The sequence below is a fragment of the Neoarius graeffei genome, chromosome 14 (assembly GCF_027579695.1).
Source record: "Neoarius graeffei isolate fNeoGra1 chromosome 14, fNeoGra1.pri, whole genome shotgun sequence".
NCBI lineage: Eukaryota > Metazoa > Chordata > Actinopteri > Siluriformes > Ariidae > Neoarius > Neoarius graeffei.
This window is the reverse complement of record NC_083582.1, coordinates 38123848-38142853: the sequence shown is the minus strand read 5'-3', so window position 1 is coordinate 38142853 and position 19006 is coordinate 38123848. Positions and strand designations below refer to the sequence as shown.

The following is a 19006-nucleotide window of genomic DNA, read 5'->3' as shown; positions in this document are numbered from 1 at the left end:
GAATGGCCTATTTTTTTTTTTTTTTTTTTTTAGATATTGCAGAAATAAACATATATCACAATGACCAAATTACAGAGGGAATTAAATTTCACCGATTTTATGAAATTGAAAGGCCGTCTAGTTTTAATATTTGATCTGATGCAGACAGCGGATGTGTGTCAAAACATTCTTACATCGAAAAATAAATATTATATCTTGGGAAATATATATACAGTATTAATGAGTATTATCCATGCAGGATTCATGAAGCCAGCTTACCCCTTTCCAGACAGCCCAAGCACCGTGTGTTACACTAATTAGCGCCCCATCAGAAACAATAGTGGAACCATTAACAGAACCCAACAAATTAACATATTTTACAATAGAGGGATTGGAGGAAGTTCACAAAAAAAATGTTTTATTCATATGAAATTATGACGTCGCTACATGTGCGTGGAAGAAGAGTCTGGAGACACAAATCTTAGTTTTTCAGTTGTTAGCTTGTGCTACTTGCTCTCGATAGCACTGGCTTGACCGCTAAGCATTGGCCTTCGAGAAGGGCTAGGCCAATACATTTTTGGTCCCTCCCACTATAAGTCAAAATCTGATTGGTTATTTCAACTGGCACTTCCTACATAAACACACTGTCATGGCTTTCTGTCCCGGCAATGAAGTCCTAAGCAATGAGTGAACAGCTCTAAACTCTTCTCAGCCTAGAGACAACAAACAAAACGATCTCATTGGATAACTCGATTTTAATGTTTTCAGGACAGTAACCCTTTCATTTCTGACGCAAATGTGATAGAAAATGAGTCCAAATTAGAAGAGAATAATTATAATGAAATTATGAAAGAATGAAAGCCATTAAAGAGTGAGAGAAATTAAATATAGCATTTGAAATGCTGATATGTTTGGGCCTTCTCTGCCTCTTTATCCGAAGTAAAGTGAAAGCTTAACCCTGAGCTAATTTAGAGCTTTAGATTCCATTATTGCCTCCAATGCCCAAACAAACTGATCAAGAAATGATAGCTTAGCAAACAAGTTTTATCACTGAGCATCTGGCCGTCTTCTGAGCAGGATTTGAGCAACAGCTTGGGTCTCTTGTCAGCGCTGGCCTGTGGAGCTCTTATCAGAAATGTGACTGGAAAGAGTGACCCTCGATCAAATTCTCCACGGGAAGCTCAGTTCTGACCCGCCTACAGCCAATCTGCCAATACTTGTCCTCTTTAAGCTCTGTGGCATATGGTTAGTGAAGCGTTTTGAATGCTCGGTGCTGTGCCAGCCCAAAGAGAGAGAAAACCTGAGTAGCTCCAGCCTACAGATGGTATTTTCATCAGCATCCATAACATGGAGCTGCAACATTTTTCCCCAGGAGTACCGCTCTATGGAAATAATAAGATAAGATAAAACTTTATTAATCCTGAGGGAAGAAAGAAGAGTGATAAGAACTGTACAAGAAATAAATGCCTAAAAAACAGTGCCTAATAGAACAGTAGAAATACTGTAAGTTTTATATAAGGGGAATAGAAAAAGCAAAAACCAGTGCCTCGATGGTTAGCATTCTAATAGTAGAACTAAAATAAGTTATGTAATATTTCTGTTTGACCCTGAACTTTGTGGTGACGTTCTGTAATCCCTCTTGGTACCGTCACTGAGGCCTGTGATTGCTCGGGTTCCCTGGCAGGAGAAGAAGTGGCACAGTGTTACCCCTTTTCCATCAAATCAGTTCCAGGGCTGGTTCGGGGCCGGTGCTGGTGCTGGTTCACAACTCGTTCAACTTGCGAGCCAGCTGAGAACCAGTTTGCTTTTCCATAGCTCGCGGTGCTAAGGGAAGCCACATCATTGCGTCGCTGTATACATCAGTTGCGTCGCTGTATACGTCAGTTACGTCGCTACGTTTGCATAAACCTTGGCACAAATATTGAAGCAAAAACAACGCGGAAGAAGCAGCAGCAGCAGCAACAACAATAATAATAATGGATGACTTTGCGTTTGTACAGCTGCTGCTTCTCGTCGCTTAAAAATGGCGATCTTTCGCGGTCTTGTTATTGTTGTTGGTCTTAACAACTCCACCCCCCCGCTGACGTAAGCGGTTCTTTCCTCTGGCCCAGCAGAGAGTTGGTGTTAGCCTGGAACCGATTTTTCTGGCCCCAGAGCCAGTTCTTTGTCAGTGGAAACAGAAAACCCGGTTCCAAACTAAGCACTGGCCCCGAACCAGCCCTGGAACTGCTTTGGTGGAAAAGGGGCATGTGTGTGTGTGTGTGTGTGTGTGTGTGTGTGTGTGTGTGTGTGTGTGTGTGTGTGTGTGGTGGAGTTAGGGTCGATCTTTCCCTTGTAGGCAGTCAATGCAAATTACCGCACATTTAACACTCCTCTCTAATTGTTTCTTTGTCATGTTAAGGGGGTGGTAATGAGTGGCCTCTGGACCTCTCTATTGACTGTTTGCTTACCTAAACCCCTCCCTCCCAATCAACACCTCTACACACTGACACACACATACACACACGCACACAATCTGCAAACTATCTGCAAAAACACTCTCACAGTGTCCTGTTAATAATCACACCTAGTTGCTGCTGCTGAGTTGGTTGACAGTGAGAGCTAGGTTAAGGTTAAAGGCTATTTTTATTTATTTTTTTTTCCACGGCACACATGGAACAAGACCTGGCCCAGACAGGAGTCACTAGAAATTTTGAGTTTTAGCAATGCTTATTTATACATACACCAAAATGAGAGGCATGTTTGACAGGTATAGTGCTGATGATGGTAAAAATGACTGTCGTGATGGTTGTGAATCCAAACACTTCTTCCTTGTTGACCTTAACTTATTTGTTTGCTTAACCAGGTCATATTGATGACAAAATGTCCGTGTCATGAAATCATTAGACTTTTGTCCAGTTGTTGAAACTGAACACACTAAAGACCTCAAGGAATTTAGTTTTGGCCGGGCTCCCTTGGTTTTTCTTTGGCAAATCAGACACAAGGTACGCCACCACTCTTGCCAGAGCAGTTTGGAGTTGGACGCCTTGCTCAAGGGCACAGCCAGTCCTGTTGGTACAGGGAATCAAACCAGCAACCTTTTGGTCCTAAAGCTGTTTCTCTAACCATGAGGCCATGGCTTTTGTACAGAAAAGCACTTGCGCAGAATGAGAAATATGAACACTGCTAGTTATCCTAGTCCTAAGTCATATAATAATAATAATACTACTAATAATAATTGGGGCGGCACGGTGGTGTAGTGGTTAGCACTGTCGCCTCACAGTAAGAAGGTCCTGGGTTCGAGCCCAGCGGCCGGCGAGGGCCTTTCTGTGCGGAGTTTGCATGTTCTCCCCGTGTCCGCGTGGGTTTCCTCCGGGTGCTCCGGTTTCCCCCACAGTCCAAAGACATGCAGGTTAGGTTAACCGGTGACTCTAAATTGACCGTAGGTGTGAGTGTGAATGGTTGTGTCTCTATGCGTCAGCCCTGTGATGACCTGGCGACTTGTCCAGGGTGTACCCCACCTCTCACCCATAGGCTACGTTTACACTAGACCGTATCTGTCTCGTTTTCTTCGCGGATGCACTGTCCGTTTACATTAACCCCCCTGGAAAAGCGGGGAAACGGGAATCCGCCAGCGTCCACGTATTCAATCTAGATCGTATCAGCTCCGGTGCTGTGTAAACATTCAGAATACGCGAATACGCTGTGCTGAGCTCTAGCTGGCGTCTCATTGGACAACGTCACTGTGACATCCACCTTCCTGATTCGCTGGCGTTGGTCATGTGACGCGACTGCTGAAAACCGGCGCGGACTTCCGCCTTGTATCACCTTTCATTAAAGAGTATAAAAGTATGAAAATACTGCAAATACTGATGCAAATACTGCCCATTGTGTAGTTATGATTGTCTTTAGGCTTGCCATCCTTCCACTTGCAAGTAATAAGTGATATGCGCTGGGATCACACACACAGCGGCTCAGTCCCGAATCGTGGCTTGTTCACTTCACTCGCGCACTCTGTGAGCTGCGCAGGGCCGGAGTGCACACCCTCCAGAGGGCACTCGCTGTTCAGGGTGGAGTGATTTGGAGCGCAGGATGCCTGCGGAGCCGAGCGTATCCGCGTATTGGTGTTGCTGTGTGCACGGCTAACGGTTTTAGTGTAAACGCGAATCATTTTAAGAACGTTAATCTGATGATCCGCTGATTCGACGTAATGTAAACGTAGCCTTAGTCAGCTGGGATAGGCTCCAGCTTGCCTGCTACCCTGTAGAACAAGATTAAGCGGCTACAGATAATGGATGGATGGATGGATGGATGGATGGATAAATAATCATAATTAATGCTCCTGGTCCAGTGGCAAATGGGAAGAGACTAGATAATTTTTTTTTTTTTTAATGCCAAAATGTCCTTACTTCATGGAAAAAAAAAAAAAACTTGGTCTTTAACCATGATCATGGTTTTGGATCTGGACATTGGCTCCATCCGAGTTCTCAGCGTGGCACTTGTCAGAATCATGCAGTGTGTAAACAGAAACCTTCACACTAAGATCATCCTGTTCAGGTCATAACCAGAAAGATGAAAAGCTCGCCACATGTTCTCTAGTGCCCTGGAAACATTGTTCTACAGATGCAGCGTTTCTTAACTGGTTCATCTTTCCTTTCAGCTCTACTGAGATTGATGACATGCTCCGTAAATCCACCAACCTGCTCCTGACAAGGACGCTGAGCGGCTGCTTACAGAACCTCATCAGAAAGCCTCATATAGGACTCACTGAGGTCAGCTTCGTATTTCTGCATGTAAAATTCAGGATAGATTGTGCAAATGCACGGAAACAAGTGCGGCATGATGGAGTTATGTGACTGTTTGTTTTGCAGTTGGTTCAGATCATCATAAATACCACCCACTTAGAGCAAGCGTGTAAATACCTGGAAGATTTCATCACCAACATTACCAACGTGTCTCCAGAAACCATCCACACCACAAGACTCTATGGCCTCTCCACATTTAAGGTTAGATATTTAGCAAGCCTGGTGTATAATGCCGGTGTTTTCTTTGTGAGAGTAACTCAATGAAATGACATCTGGAATAACGTCGAAGTTATTGCACCAGGAGCTGTTGTAAATAGATGCTGATCCAACAATGCCAAAAATCACAAGCTAATGCTAGCGTCTTGTATGTGTAATAAAAAAATAATAACTACTCATGCAGCTAGCGAGTAAGGACTTCTCTCTAATTGTGGTAACCTTTATATTGAGCCGGCAAGCTTGTACTGTATATCTTCCTAGCGAGTCATTTTAGTCAAAACGAACCTTCGTGACACAGTTCTTTTGTTTTTAGGATGCCAGGCACGCAGCAGAAGGCGAGATCTACACCAAGCTCAACCAGAAGATCGACGAGTTCATTCAGCTGGCCGACTACGAGTGGAGCATGGCCGAGTCGGACGGCAGGGCCAGCGGCTACCTCATGGACCTAATCAACTTTCTGCGTAGCACCTTCCAGGTCTTCACACACTTGCCGGTGAGCATCGCTCAGCATGCACAGGCTCATCGTGGTGTCATTTAAAAAGCTGTGGTTTGAAATGTTTGTTGTTGTCGAGCTGACAGATTTTTGTGCGTGTGTGATGGTACTGTAGTACGTCGTGTTGGCGCGTCTGTTTCTTTAACCGTGTGTCTGTCATTTTATGGGGACAGAAGGACCTTTTACAAAGCCCAACAAAGACCTGAGAATAGAAGAATAGAGGCTTTGCACCATCATGTGACCCCCATAGCAGCGGTAACTAGGGCGTCATGACAGGGCGCACACGCTTGCAGTGCTTCATTCAGCTGACTTAGGCTACATTTACATTAGACCGTATCTGTCTCGTTTTCTTCGCGGATGCACTGTCCATTTACATTAAACCGCCTGGAAACGCCGGGAAACGGGAATCCGCCAGCGTCCACGTATTCAATCCAGATCGTGTCTGGTCCGGTGCTGTGTAAACATTCAGAATACGTGGATACGCTGTGCTGAGCTCTAGCTGGCGTCTCATTGGACAACGTCACTGTGACATCCGCCTTCCTGATTCGCTGGCGTTGGTCATGTGACGCGACTGCTGAAAAACGGCGCGGACTTCCGCCTTGTATCACCTTTCATTAAAGAGTATAAAAGTATGAAAATACTGCAAATACTGATGCAAATACTGCCCATTGTGTAGTTATGATTGTCTTTAGGCTTGCCATCCTTCCACTTGCAAGTGGTAAGTGATATGCGCTGGGATCACACACACAGCGGCTTAGTCCCGAATCACAGCTTGTTCACTTCACTCGCGCACTGTGTGAGCTGCGCAGGGCCGGAGTGCGCACCCTCCAGAGGGCACTCGCTGTTCAGGGCGGAGTGATTTGGAGCGCAGGATGCCTGCGGAGCCGAGCGTATCCGTGTATTGGTATTGCTGTGTGCACGCAAATCGTGTATTGGTGTTGCTGTGTGCACACTAATCGTTTTAAAAACGTTAATCTGATGATCCGCTGATACGGTCTAATGTAAACATGGGCTTAGTTGTTATTGATCAGTATGGGAAGGTTTTGCTATGTTTTTGGACGTGCAAATCATTTTGAACAAAACAAAGCCACCAGATTTTTTTAATTCATCAAATGTAATTCATCATCCGGGGAGAAAAACTAGAGAGATTTCTGAATGTAGAAGGGGGAAAAAAAAATTCAGCGGGACTCTGGTGCCCCTTTTCCACCAAAGCAGTTCCAGGGCTGGTTCGGGGCCAGTGCTTAGTTTGGAACCGGGTTTTCTGTTTCCACTGGCAAAGAACTGGCTCTGGGGCCAGAAAAACCGGTTCCAGGCTAGCACCAACTCTCTGCTGGGCCAGAGGAAAGAACCGCTTACGTCGGGGGGGGGAAAGATCGCCATTTTTAAGTGATGAGAAGCAGCAGCTGTACAAACGTGAAGTCATTTATTATTATTGTTGTTGTTGCTGCTTCTGCTTCTTCTGTGTTGTTTTTGCTTCGATATTTGTGCCAAGGTTTATGCAAACGTAGCGACGTAACTGACATATACAGCGACGTAATGACGTGGCTCCGCTTAGCACCGCGAGCTATGGAAAAGCAAACTGGTTCTCAGCTGGCTCGCAAGTTGAACGAGTTGTGAACCAGCACCAGCACTGGCCCCGAACCAGCCCTGGAACTGATTTGGTGGAAAAAGGGTATGTGTCGAACAGAGAGGTCGAAAACCCGATGGTATGCTCACTTCATTTCCACGAAGGTAAGAATTAAAAAAAAAAATTAAATTTCACAACTACAGCAAGGTGCTCATTCTTATACAGTGACGTGAACATGAGCAACAACACTTTCACCAAGGTGCATTTACATTCAGGGATCCTTCAGAGCGCGTTGTGTGCACGCTTGAGACCCAGTCATTATGGGAAACACGCGATGCTGATTTGAACGCAATCAGCATGCTGTTTTCACTGAAACTTTGCGAAGTTCTGTCAGGTATGTGGCGGTACACGAGTCTCAGTGCAGGAAGAGTGTTTATTAGCAGGCGTGATATTTACAAAAACAACACAAGCGAAACTGAAAGCAGAGTCATAAACATGGCTAGAAACAAATGTGACCGTGATAATGATAATACTTCACAAAGCCTCTGTATCCTTATATGCATGTGCTGACTGAACTCAAATCAGTATCAGGTGTTTCCCATAATGACTGGCTCCCAAGTGCACACACAACGTGCTCTGAAGGATCCCTGAATGTAAATGCACCTCGGTGAAAGTGTTGTTGCTCATGTTCACTTCACTGTATAAGAATGAGCACCTTGCTGTAGTTATGAAATTTAAATTTTTTTTAATTCTTACCTTCGTGGAAATGAAGTGAGCATACCATTAGGTTTTTGGCCTCTCCGTTTGACACCGAGTCCCAATGAATGTTTTTTCCCCTTCTAAGTTGAGAAATCTCTCTAGTTTTTTTTCCCCCGATGATGAATTTCTTTTGGTAAACTAAAAAAATCTGAAGTCTTTGTTTTGTTCAAAATGATTTGCACGTCTAAAAACACAGCAAAACCTTCCCATACCGCTCGGTAACAACTAATGCCGCTTTTCCACTACAAATGCGGCTGAGTCGGGCTGAGCCGTGCCGTGCTGAGTCGGGCTGAGTGGGGCTGTTGGAGTTGCATTTCGACTACAACCGCGCTGAACCGTGCTGGCTGGAAGTGGGTGGACACATTGGGTGGAGTTAGCGAAAGTGGGTGGACGTCACGTGATGTCGTTAAGCAGCGCAAACAGTGACATCAGTGAGCTTTTAAGCGGTAGTTTCACGACCCGAATAGTAAACAATAAACATGGACATGGAGTCGTTAGTGTTGCTGGTCTTGGTTCTGTGGCTTGTTGTCACCGACAACGCCAACAGATACTGGCAAGAGCGTATAGATGAGGCGAGGCGCATAAGGCTTCAGAAATTCTCGTAATTCTTCTTCTTCCGGGTTTACGGTGTTTACAGATCCCAGCGTGCTCGCGGGGCGTGTGTGGGCATGTGAGGACACTCCTCCTCACCAATCAGTGCACAGGGGAGTGTCTGCTCACGCCCCCAACCTCACTCGGCTCGGTTTGGCTCACTTCAGCCCCACTCCAAAACCCTGCGAGTTTTAGGGGCTAAGCAGGGCTGAAGCGAGCCGAGTCGTGCTGTTTTTTGGTAGTCGAAACGCGAGCCGTGTCGGGCTGAAGTGAGCTGAAGCGAGCTGAAGTGAGCTGAAAAAGGGTAGTGGAAAAGGGCCATAACTCAGCTGAACGAAGCACCACAAGTGTGCGCCCCCTGTCACGGCACCCTAGTTACCGCTGCTATGGGGTCACGTGATGGTGCAAAGCCTCTATATTGGATATTGATCGGTACTAGTACTAAACAAAACACCTTTTAATGATTCCTGGTTATTTCGAACCACACCATCCACACATTTCAAGACTTTTTGTGTCTTTTTAAATGATATAGCCATAAACTTAAACTTCAGATCCAGGTACATTTTTGTTTTTAAAGACATAGTGCTTGCCTGCTTTACTCTCCGGCTCACCCTTGCTCTGAAAAATCTTACTTTGTCTCTTGTTTGATTTCCACTGCTCGTTGTTCTGTTTAGTTTTCTTTTCTTTTCTTTTTCAGGAATGTCCTCTCTGTCCTCCAAGTGACTGTAGCTTTATATTTCTTTCTACCAGGCATGCTTAGTTATCAGAATTTTCTTTATCTGTCCATTTATTGTTGCCATACTTTTTCTTTCTTTCTTTCCCTGTTTGTGTGTTTTTATTTATTTATTTATTTATTTACATTTTCTTGGGGGTTCTGCTCAGAATAACACCAATGATCATGCCGCGATGTCGGTAAGTAAACACACTCCTTACACCCCCGGAGAGGGGGGAAACAAAAGCGCATGCTCATGTCCGCTGTGTGGACTCGCCTCTAGGCTTGCTTTGCTTCCTTCTTCACATTGTTGTACCAAAAAAATGAACCAGATCAAATGTCATGCCCACCTGATCTGTTTCCCCTGACTGTCTCGTGTGGATGCCAGCACCTGCTCAACATAGGACGGATTCTCACTTGAGATTCACACACGGAGGTTTTTCGTTTCTCTTTTGCTTTCACTCCAAGTCTCAAGTCAGAATGCAGCCTGATCATTGACAGTGGAATGAAATATGTGGTCTGAAACGTCCTGTGTTATGTGCATTCGAGTAAACCGAATGTCGCTGAAGTGTTACATACTATCTTAGGTACGGTCTCTTTTGAAAAAAAGTCTATTTGGATTCATGCTGCTGGTATACAGAGCGATCCAAAAGCCTGAGTCTGCTGCCCACTTGTTATTTCATCACTTATTCATGTGATGGACTGGCCATGCCATTCCAGGTGTATTGCATGTCCAGTGTCCCTGGCACAGGCTCCGCGTCCACTGTGACACTGAGCAACTTTGCTAAACATGAATCGTTAAATAAACATTTTATTCAGTGTCTATTATTATTATTATAATATCCACATTCACTGGATATGAGCAATCGCGCGCTCTGATTGGCTACTCTACTACTAGGCTATAGCTCATATACTGTGGAAAAGAAAAACAAAATGGCGGAGCGTGTTGCTGAACCAACCGAGGACGAAATAAAAACTCTACTCGAAAACAAAACACCAGAAATACAAAAAACAAGCAACAAAATATGGAATAAAAGTATTTGATGGTAAGAACGTATCTTTTTTTTTTTTCCCAAGAAATTATTATTATTATTACAGCAATTTTCACAAATTGCTCCTGTCATTTCGCCGGTTTGTTTACAACTTTTTATTTATCGAATTTGCTAAAAATAAAAACACTCCATTTCTCAAAATCCAGTGAATGTGGATAGAATAAAACAATTATTCCACTCAATCTCGTCGTACCTGGCTTATAGCCGACACGATCAGCTAATGTACGACTCGATTTCGTGGAATAACTGTTAAATATTATTCAATAACGATATAATTGTTGTGCTGCCATACGTTTGTGCCGCACTAATTGCATTATTGTTGTGGTGTTTCAGTGCCTGACGTGGTTATGCCTCAATGAGAACAGTCTGTTCGAAGTTCCCTACGTTCACACTAGCATATGCCGCTCATGACGGTCTAATGAGGAATGATGTTAGCTGTAATTTATAATTTATAGCCTACAGCCCACTATTACATGTTGGGTTTTATACTAGCTTTGTTGACAGATTCACAAAGCAAGTTAACTGTAAAAGCTCTTACTACTTTCTAAAATAATGTCTCGACACATATTTCATGACCAGTTGTATATGACAGGATAAGATGAAACCACAGTTATACGTTTTTCTTAATTGCGTCAAACAGTTAATGTGAACTAATTTCCGATAGGAACTGAAGTGGTGAGTGGGGAACTGAAGAAATGTAGGACCACATGTGCCACTGGACTGGTCCTAGGAGTCATTTGAGCTGACCATTTGGCTTGTTGCTTTACCCCGTCACGTCATGCGTACAACTGAGAAAATCTTAATTCAGACGTCGCTTGTTGCATTGTTGCGTTGTCGCTTGCTGCTGTCGCTGAAAGTGTGGCTTCACGTCACATATAGAAAAGGAATGATTGCCTGTTTGCTTTGTCGCTTGCTTGTGTGAACATAGCAGGACTGTAGCTAAGACTGCATTGGGAAGTCCAAGAGCAAGTCTTAAAGGGTCAAGACTGAGTCCAAATGAAAGTAAGACCAAACCAGCAAACCCTTTTTCAAGCCTTGACTCAGATAAGTTCTGTTGAGAATTACGGTGAATACTGCAGAATCGTTCTGGACTATAGATGTAGGTATATCATGGTTATCACCAGAAAACTTCAAGATCAAGGCATTATTTCGTGACAAGTACAAATACCAGTGAGTCCAAGCCAAGTCCAATTCGATACAGAAAACATCTTGGATTTAGGTTAAGAAAGAATAATCTTATTCCGGTTGAGAAATGTACAGTAATAGCCTCTTTGCAGCTCGAGATCACATGCTTGGATAGCACTTAACAGTACGAAAGTGGAGAGCAAGCGTTCAGGTAAATGAAACCCTCAACAAGGTCAAGCACAAAAGTTTCAGCAGTTTATAGCACTTAATCTCTTTCCTTTTCTAGAAGAATTGTCAGCATAGTTTTTGAAGTTTACTTTCATCTCATCTTTACAGGAAAAAACAAGATCAACTCTGAGCTACTGCTCACTTGCGTATCCCCCCGCTCTCGCTTAGATCAGAACGCAAGCAATCGAAGGAATAGGACACTTACTTATTATGAATGTTGACTTCAACCAATAATTAACCCTGAAACCAGTAAGTAAAGAGCAGTGTCTCTCCCCAGGGATTTCAAATAGCATCCTGGTAAACTGTCATTTTGAAACAGCATTTTGCTTCTTGAAATAGCGTCAAAATCCACCCTATATGTTTCGTAAATACATTCAGTGAGTAAACAGGAAGTCGATGTGTGACAGACCTGAAAACACTATACACGGTATAGAACCCCAAGCTGAAGCTCGCTACCAAATACCAAGTGGCTATGCTTTGTGGTTGCTGAGAAAAAGGGTGTTTTGGACGGTATACCCATCTATATATAAAATAGTATACCCCACCACCCCCCTCCTTCGGAGTAGGGGTATAATAATTATTTTATCACGAAGGCATTGACTTTCAAAGCGAGAACAAAAGACGTTATGTTGTGAAGGAAAGGAAACGCAGGACCAAACTAATAAATATCGGTGGTCAGCGAGCACCTCGGTGTGATCAGCTGTTCGTTTAGCGACAGAATGGTGGAACGGTCAGTGCACGGTCAAAGGTAAACCTGCGCATGCGCACACGCACAGACTTCTTCTGTCTGCTTGACTGCACGAAGCGAGTGATTTCATGCACATTATTTGCTCGGGGAATCCCTTCAAATTAAATAACTTCCCAGCCACAGAATGGCTTCATATTTTGTGAGATATTACAGAAATAAACATATATCACAACCACCAAATTTCAGAGGGAGCTAAGTTTCACCGATTTTATGAAATCGGAAGGCTGTCTAGCTTTAAGTGTTTTCTTAAATAACTCAGTCAGTTTCAAAACGAAGAGCGTCTGGTAGTTCATTCCACAGTGTTGGCAATGAGTAACTAAAACTTCGACTGCTCTTTACATTCAGAGCTTTGAGGTAAGTCAACCTCAAAGCTGTTCAGCACAGTTAATGTTCTCGTCCGAGTGTGAAAAAAGAGCAGACTTGCCTTTTAAACCCTACCGTATATATGAAGGTGATTGCTGTCTTGTGCGCTAGCCATTATAACTTACTTCTCTGACACACTATTCACTTAGAAGTGGCATATACACTGACGGTTCGAATTATTGTCAATTTGATTTTGCAGCAGATTTGCTTTTTATTTCTCATTCTACTCTCCGCCTTCGCTTCATACACTGCTTCATAAAGCTGCCAGTATGTCAGTGTGTTGAGTGTTCTAGTTTGTCGTGTGAAGTTGCTTGATAAGATGATAAGTCTTGAATTGGAGCGGAAGCACTCACGCTGTATGGAAGTCTGTATCGTAGACGCAGGTGTCAGTAAAGTGTCGGTCTTTCATGTCACCAGTGAGAGTTGTAATGATGAGTTTTTAGGGCCCTTTTTTGTAGGCATATCAGGTGAAAAATTCAACTTCAATCCAAATTGCTTGAAACTGCTCTCAGTCAGTGCGTTTACATGCACATCCAAATCGAGCTACTGTCGGTAATCGAGCAAAGGGTCCCAGCTGGGGTGCCAGAGAAATCCAATCCTACATGCACACAAGGAAATCGAGCTATTGTGTGAGGTACATTGTGCACCTGAGCCACAGGTGGCGCTACACGCCCCATCGTGTTGGTACACTTCCGGTTGTCGTCATGAAGAAGAGCTATTCAAGAGTGTAAACAAAGTTATCAGTTCCATGTTCACAAGAAGAACGACGACGAGGACAGCAACATCGAGAGATGTTGTTCCTCCTGACCTCTTCTGCTGCTCGCTACTACTACTGTTGTCATGCCGACCGAGGCTGTTGTGTTTCCCGCTTGTGGTCTCGTCACTTCCGGAAGGGGCAGTGCTGAAGTAAGTAGCTCGACTACGTAGCTCGATAGGGTTTACATGCACTAAGTAGCTCGGCTACAATCGCATAATCTAGGTCGCGTAGCTCGATTACGAGAAATCCAGTTCAGTTCGATTTCAGCCGAGCTAAGGTGTTTCCATGGCATTTAGAATTTCGATTTCAGTCGAGCTACGGCAGAAATTCAATTTTCTCTATGTGCATGTAAACGCACTGATTGAATTCAGAATTGAATGCTAAACAACATCTTTTCACAGAAGTAAAATATTTATCCATTCTTGAGATATTACAAATCAAAGATGGAAGAAACGGCTTAATTTTTAGAAAACTGACGTAATATTCTGTCTGAGGATCACATGGTCCAAAATGGGCCTCATTAACCAATGAGATCAAATGTTTCTCTTAATAACTTTTCTATTTTTCAAGATATTTACATGGAAACTGGCAGCACATAGATGATTGTGTACTGAATACAAAGCTTGAAAAATTAGTGCAAGCAAATTAGTATTTAATTAGTATTAATTGTGCTAATTAGGTAAAACATTAAATCGGTAAACTCAATAAAAAAGTCATAAAAGATTATTTCTAATACCCTCTTTGTGCTCTGTCGGGCTTTGTATTTCTAAGTAGGGCCTACTAGTGTTTATATAAAAGAATATAAATGATAATATTCACAGCTTTCAAGGCAAACCTTGAAAAAACTGTGTGAGCCACATCCAGTAAACAATTCCATTTAACCGAATTGAAATTGGCACTCGTGTTTCTGACTTCCGGTTTTTTTTTTTAAATCTCATTCCGACCACTAAGATCTCAATATTTTCCATCAAAACAACTCCAGTTATATTGTAAAATAGTTATTTATTTACATGAATCAGTTTGATTTGAAAAAATAAGTAGGTAAAGCTACGAAAACTCACTTAAAATCTCCTGTGAATCAGAACATCAAAACTAGCTGAAAGAAAATTTTGCTGAATACTTCATCAGAAACAGTGAGAGCGAGAGAACATCCCTATAAAGGTTATCTGATTGATATTCACAAGTAATCCAGTCGTAAACCGATCAGAAGAGAGAGAGCCTGACTGCTTTCCCGTGACTCAGAAAGCACCAGCAGTTTCCCAATGTCACATGAGCAGAGAGTTTTTAATCTGTCGTACCAACTTCAACCTGCCGTTACTCCCAAAGTACTGAACAGATCTTAACGAGATAAATTTCTTTGGAAAACAGAGATTCTAAGCTTTTTACTGATAGTATTCATGACAGAAAATATTCAAGAGTTAAGCAATGACAGATCTGGAAACTTAGATGAGCGTCTGCATGCAGAATTTTCACAGCACACCCAGCGAGCGTCTGATATGTCTACTTTTTGAAAGTGTTAGAGGTATTCTCTAAAATCAAAGCATGGTGACGTGTTAGGTCTTCTCTTTCTAGTGAATAATGAATAACATTGTTGAAATTGTTCTGCGGGTTTATTTATATATTTAAGGATGTTAAATGTTCTCTATGCACTGTATAAGTATTTTGTATTGGTAAGTTATCGGCATGTTGGTGTAGCAGCTAGTGCATGAGTGTTTGTGTGTGTGTGTGCGTGAGTGTACTGAATTTGGTCGGTTAATCCTGCCCTCTGTGTAATCCTGCTCATTATGAGCCGTGTTGACCTGCATGATCAATTGTTAAATGTGTGTGTGTGTCCAGAATGAAAGATGTTCTGTAACACCTGTTCTCATGGTTAGAGCTGAAGACATCCTTAAAGTTAATAATATTGTGTTAATGTTTTTGACGAACTTTGAAATTGAGGTAAAACAAAACATGGGTAATTTTCTGACTCCATCTAATCTGAATGTTGGTGCTTCTTTTATTTACACACACAATAATGGGTCAAATTTAACACTCATCAGGCCGTCATACTGAATGGAAATGTTTGCTGAAGTGACACACTGAGGCTACATCCACACGACAACGGCAACGAGATTTTTTTTTTTTTTAAATATCGCGTCCACATGGGCAACGGATCAATAAAATATCAGGTACATATGGCAACGCAACGCTTGCTGAAAACGATGCAATACACATGCCACACCTCTACGTGCGCTGTAAGACGGTCCCATCGGAGACACCAGAACAATAGAAGAAGTAGACGCATGCGCATAAACCCCTTCTTCTGTAGCATTAGCCACATAAAGTTTTGATTATTAATCAGTAGCGTAAAACGAAAGACGCGGAAAGAGGAATGAATGGGGGTAGATGGAAGCCGGTATGCCAACATTCTGATATCCTCCAGAATTCTTTAATGGTCCGGAATAAATTGAATGCTACACGTTGATGGATTACTTTGTTCTTCTATGCCCTTTTTGAGGAATGTATTGTTGGACTTAAACCAACATCTGAAGAGATGAGATCGCTCCTTTTTTTTTTTTTCCCTATTTTTGCTGGCGGGATTGTTTTTGGAAAGCGCACGGGCGGTGCGCGGTTTGGTTATACGCAGTACTTCCGCAGTGTTTGGACTAAAGACTCTGCCCTAAGGGCTATTCTCTCACTCTCTCTCACTTTGCACCAGGGCTTTGAACCAGAATTTTTTTCCTATTGGTTCGTTCCGAACGGAAACGGAATTTTAACGTTTCCGGTTTTGGGTTCCACCATTAAATAGACGTTCCCGAACCGGTTAGAACAAAAAAAATTTCGTTCCCGGAATGGTTAATTACGTTCCCTGTCAGCTGTTTAACAAATGGCTATAAAATTATGTCTCTGTCTCATCCAGCTTAAGCCAAATGTAGGCTAATTCTATTACAACCTTCATTAAATAAGACAAGAAATAATTCAAAACAATTATTATTTCAAATGTTGGCGATTTGGATTCTCAGTACGTCTTCCCATCTACACAAACAGAAAAAGTGCCAAAAATGAAAGATAATTCGTTTAGTGTGTTACCAAAGGCTAGTCAGGACCTATAGAGGGCTACCGCACAACGTCACCGCGCCGAGAGATTTTGTTAGGCGCCATATTGGAAGACCAAGTACACATCTATGCAAGTACATACATACATACATACATACATATATAAAACAAACTACACCTGAAATGTAGCCAGGGCCGGTTCTGCCCTAATTTGGACCCGGGTGCAACATCGCGCAACACCCCCCCCCCCCAAAAAAAAAAACACCAGTCTAAATCAGGACAACCATCACATAACTATAAACATTTTAGATCAACTATTTTAACTAAATGGGCTATAATAAATCAGCCTGCAGGCAGCCACGGCGGGCTGCCTCAGAAAAGTAACCATTCAATGACACAGCTGAAAGCCTGCAGCCACGGCGGGCTGCCTTAAAAAGTAACCATTTGTCCTACCTTAAAACCCGTTTTGCATTTTCTGCCTCCTTTTTTGTATTTTCGACCCTCCATTTATTTTCTTTCCTTTTCTGAAAACCCAATTTGTGTCCAGACATTTTGTTCTGCTACCAACGAACTAACTCGTCAGGTCTCGTCTCTCGAGCCCGCGATGATTCCCGTGGGAAGGGCAACAATTGATACATTTTTACAAACAGCCAATAGGGAGGTTGCAACGTTCAGGCTCTTCTTTGCTCAGACACTCAGTAATGCACTTACTCACTTATTACCACGTGGAGACGTGATAGTAGTCCACCTTCCCACTCTCTCCATTCAGTCAGCGAACGTCACATAGGAAGTGAACCCCAGCGGGTCATAGAAACTTGCGCAGGAGAAGAATGACTTTTTTTATTTGTAGGCTACGGAAACTTTGAGGAACGAAATAAAAACCGGTATTAACCGGTTACCATTATTTTTAATAAGCGTTTCTGTTCTGGAACATAAAAAATAATAAAGTTTCTGGTTTCGTTTCTGTTCCATGTGAAATAGAAAAAGTTCCCGGTTTTCGTTCAAAGCCCTGCTTTGCACCATTACACAATAAATATTCACAGTGAAAATATTTTGTAAGCGCGTTTCATGAACCAAGTTATAGGATTTGTTGACAACTCGCATCGAGTTCGTTACACTTCTACCCGGCGTGAAGCACTGACAGTCATGTGGTTGTGACGTCATTGTAAACAAATCCGTTCTACTCATCCAGACGACTTCGCAACGGCGCCGTTGCCAGATTTTTCCACTCTGGGACCCATTCTCAAAAGATTTCATTTTGGGGCACGCAAAACGCCGGTGCCGTGTGGACGCCAGGCCAAAACGATAAACAATTTTATCAGATTCACTTGAATCTGTTGCCGTGTGGACAGGGCCTGAGGTGGATGGTATCACAGCACTGCTTGATGTCACCTCTGTTATCTGTGTGTGTGTGTTTAGGGGAAAGTGGCTCAGACAGCCTGCATGTCGGCCTGCAAGCACCTCGCCACCTCCATGATGCAGATGCTGCTGGACACAGAGCTCAAGCAGGTCAGCATGGGGGCCATCCAGCAGTTCAACCTGGACGTCATCCAGTGTGAACGTGAGTACTGCGACACCGTGTCTATCGCTACATATCCTACAGTGTCAGTTTGAGCATACGAGCAGGTTCAACAGCTCCCTGATTGGTCAAAAGCGCACGTTTAAGCTTCGCTGGCAATATGAGAATGCACCTTCATATTACGATACTGTTACCTTAGTGTTGCGTTTGTGGTCATGTTAATTAGTCTCATTCTGTCTGCTGTTGAGCAGAATCTACAGCAATACTGCTTCTCAACTAAAAAAATCCATACTGTATGTGCCGATTTCCCATCCCATAACTCCCCGTGAATGCAGGAGGAGTTTCTCTGGAAGCTGTCATTCTTTAGTGAACATGCAAATCAGGAAATACAAACTGAATGGATGGTCATGCACCTAAACCCAGCCAAGTGTGCCAATACTTTAATCTTTAATCAAAATACAGAGTTTGTTGTGTGTTTGAGAGCAAACCTTACCAAATGACGTGAAGCCAAAAACGCAAGGAGTGCGTATGTGGCTTAATCTCAAATGTCTTTCTGCATTATGCATGAGCGCACTAGATAGGGTGGATATTATATCCTGTCTAGGGTGCAAGCAAAGTACAGAAGTCATTTGGGATTTGTCCTGACGAAAAGATAGCAGATGTGTATTACAGGGCAAAGACGTGGGCTCTTTTTTTTTTATAGAGAGATACAAAAACAGTGTTTTGGGTTGTGATTATATATATATATATATATATATATATATATATATATATATATATATATATATATATATATATATAATTTATTTTATTTTATTTTTTACAATTATCTGATGAAATCGAGTCGTATCTGAGCTGATAGCTGACAAGGCGCGTAGCACCGAATCAGCTATAAGCCATGTACGATGAGATTGAGTGGAATAACTGTGTTATTCTATCCACATTCACTGGATTTTGACAAACGGAGCATTTTTATGCCTCCGCCACCATAAGGTGCAGGAGGCATTATGTTTTCAGGTCATCCGTCTGTCCGTGCGTCCGTCCGTGCATCTGTCCCGAAACCTTGTGAACGCGATA

General features: G+C 42.8%; 1 protein-coding gene across 4 annotated transcripts in view; it reads left to right on the top strand.

The window, feature by feature from the left end:
• The window catches only part of exoc6 (exocyst complex component 6), a 121721-nt gene that overhangs the window by 74976 nt on the left and 27739 nt on the right, over positions 1 to 19006 (top strand). For 2 of the 4 annotated variants that reach the window (XM_060939599.1, XM_060939600.1), the window contains exons 16-20: positions 4619 to 4730; positions 4830 to 4964; positions 5293 to 5472; positions 9272 to 9301; positions 17830 to 17971. In XM_060939599.1, the coding sequence (XP_060795582.1) occupies positions 4619 to 4730; positions 4830 to 4964; positions 5293 to 5472; positions 9272 to 9301; positions 17830 to 17971 (599 nt within the window). The remainder of the gene's footprint in view (positions 1 to 4618; positions 4731 to 4829; positions 4965 to 5292; positions 5473 to 9271; positions 9302 to 17829; positions 17972 to 19006) is intronic. The other 2 variants (XM_060939601.1, XM_060939602.1) reach the window with 1 other exon arrangement.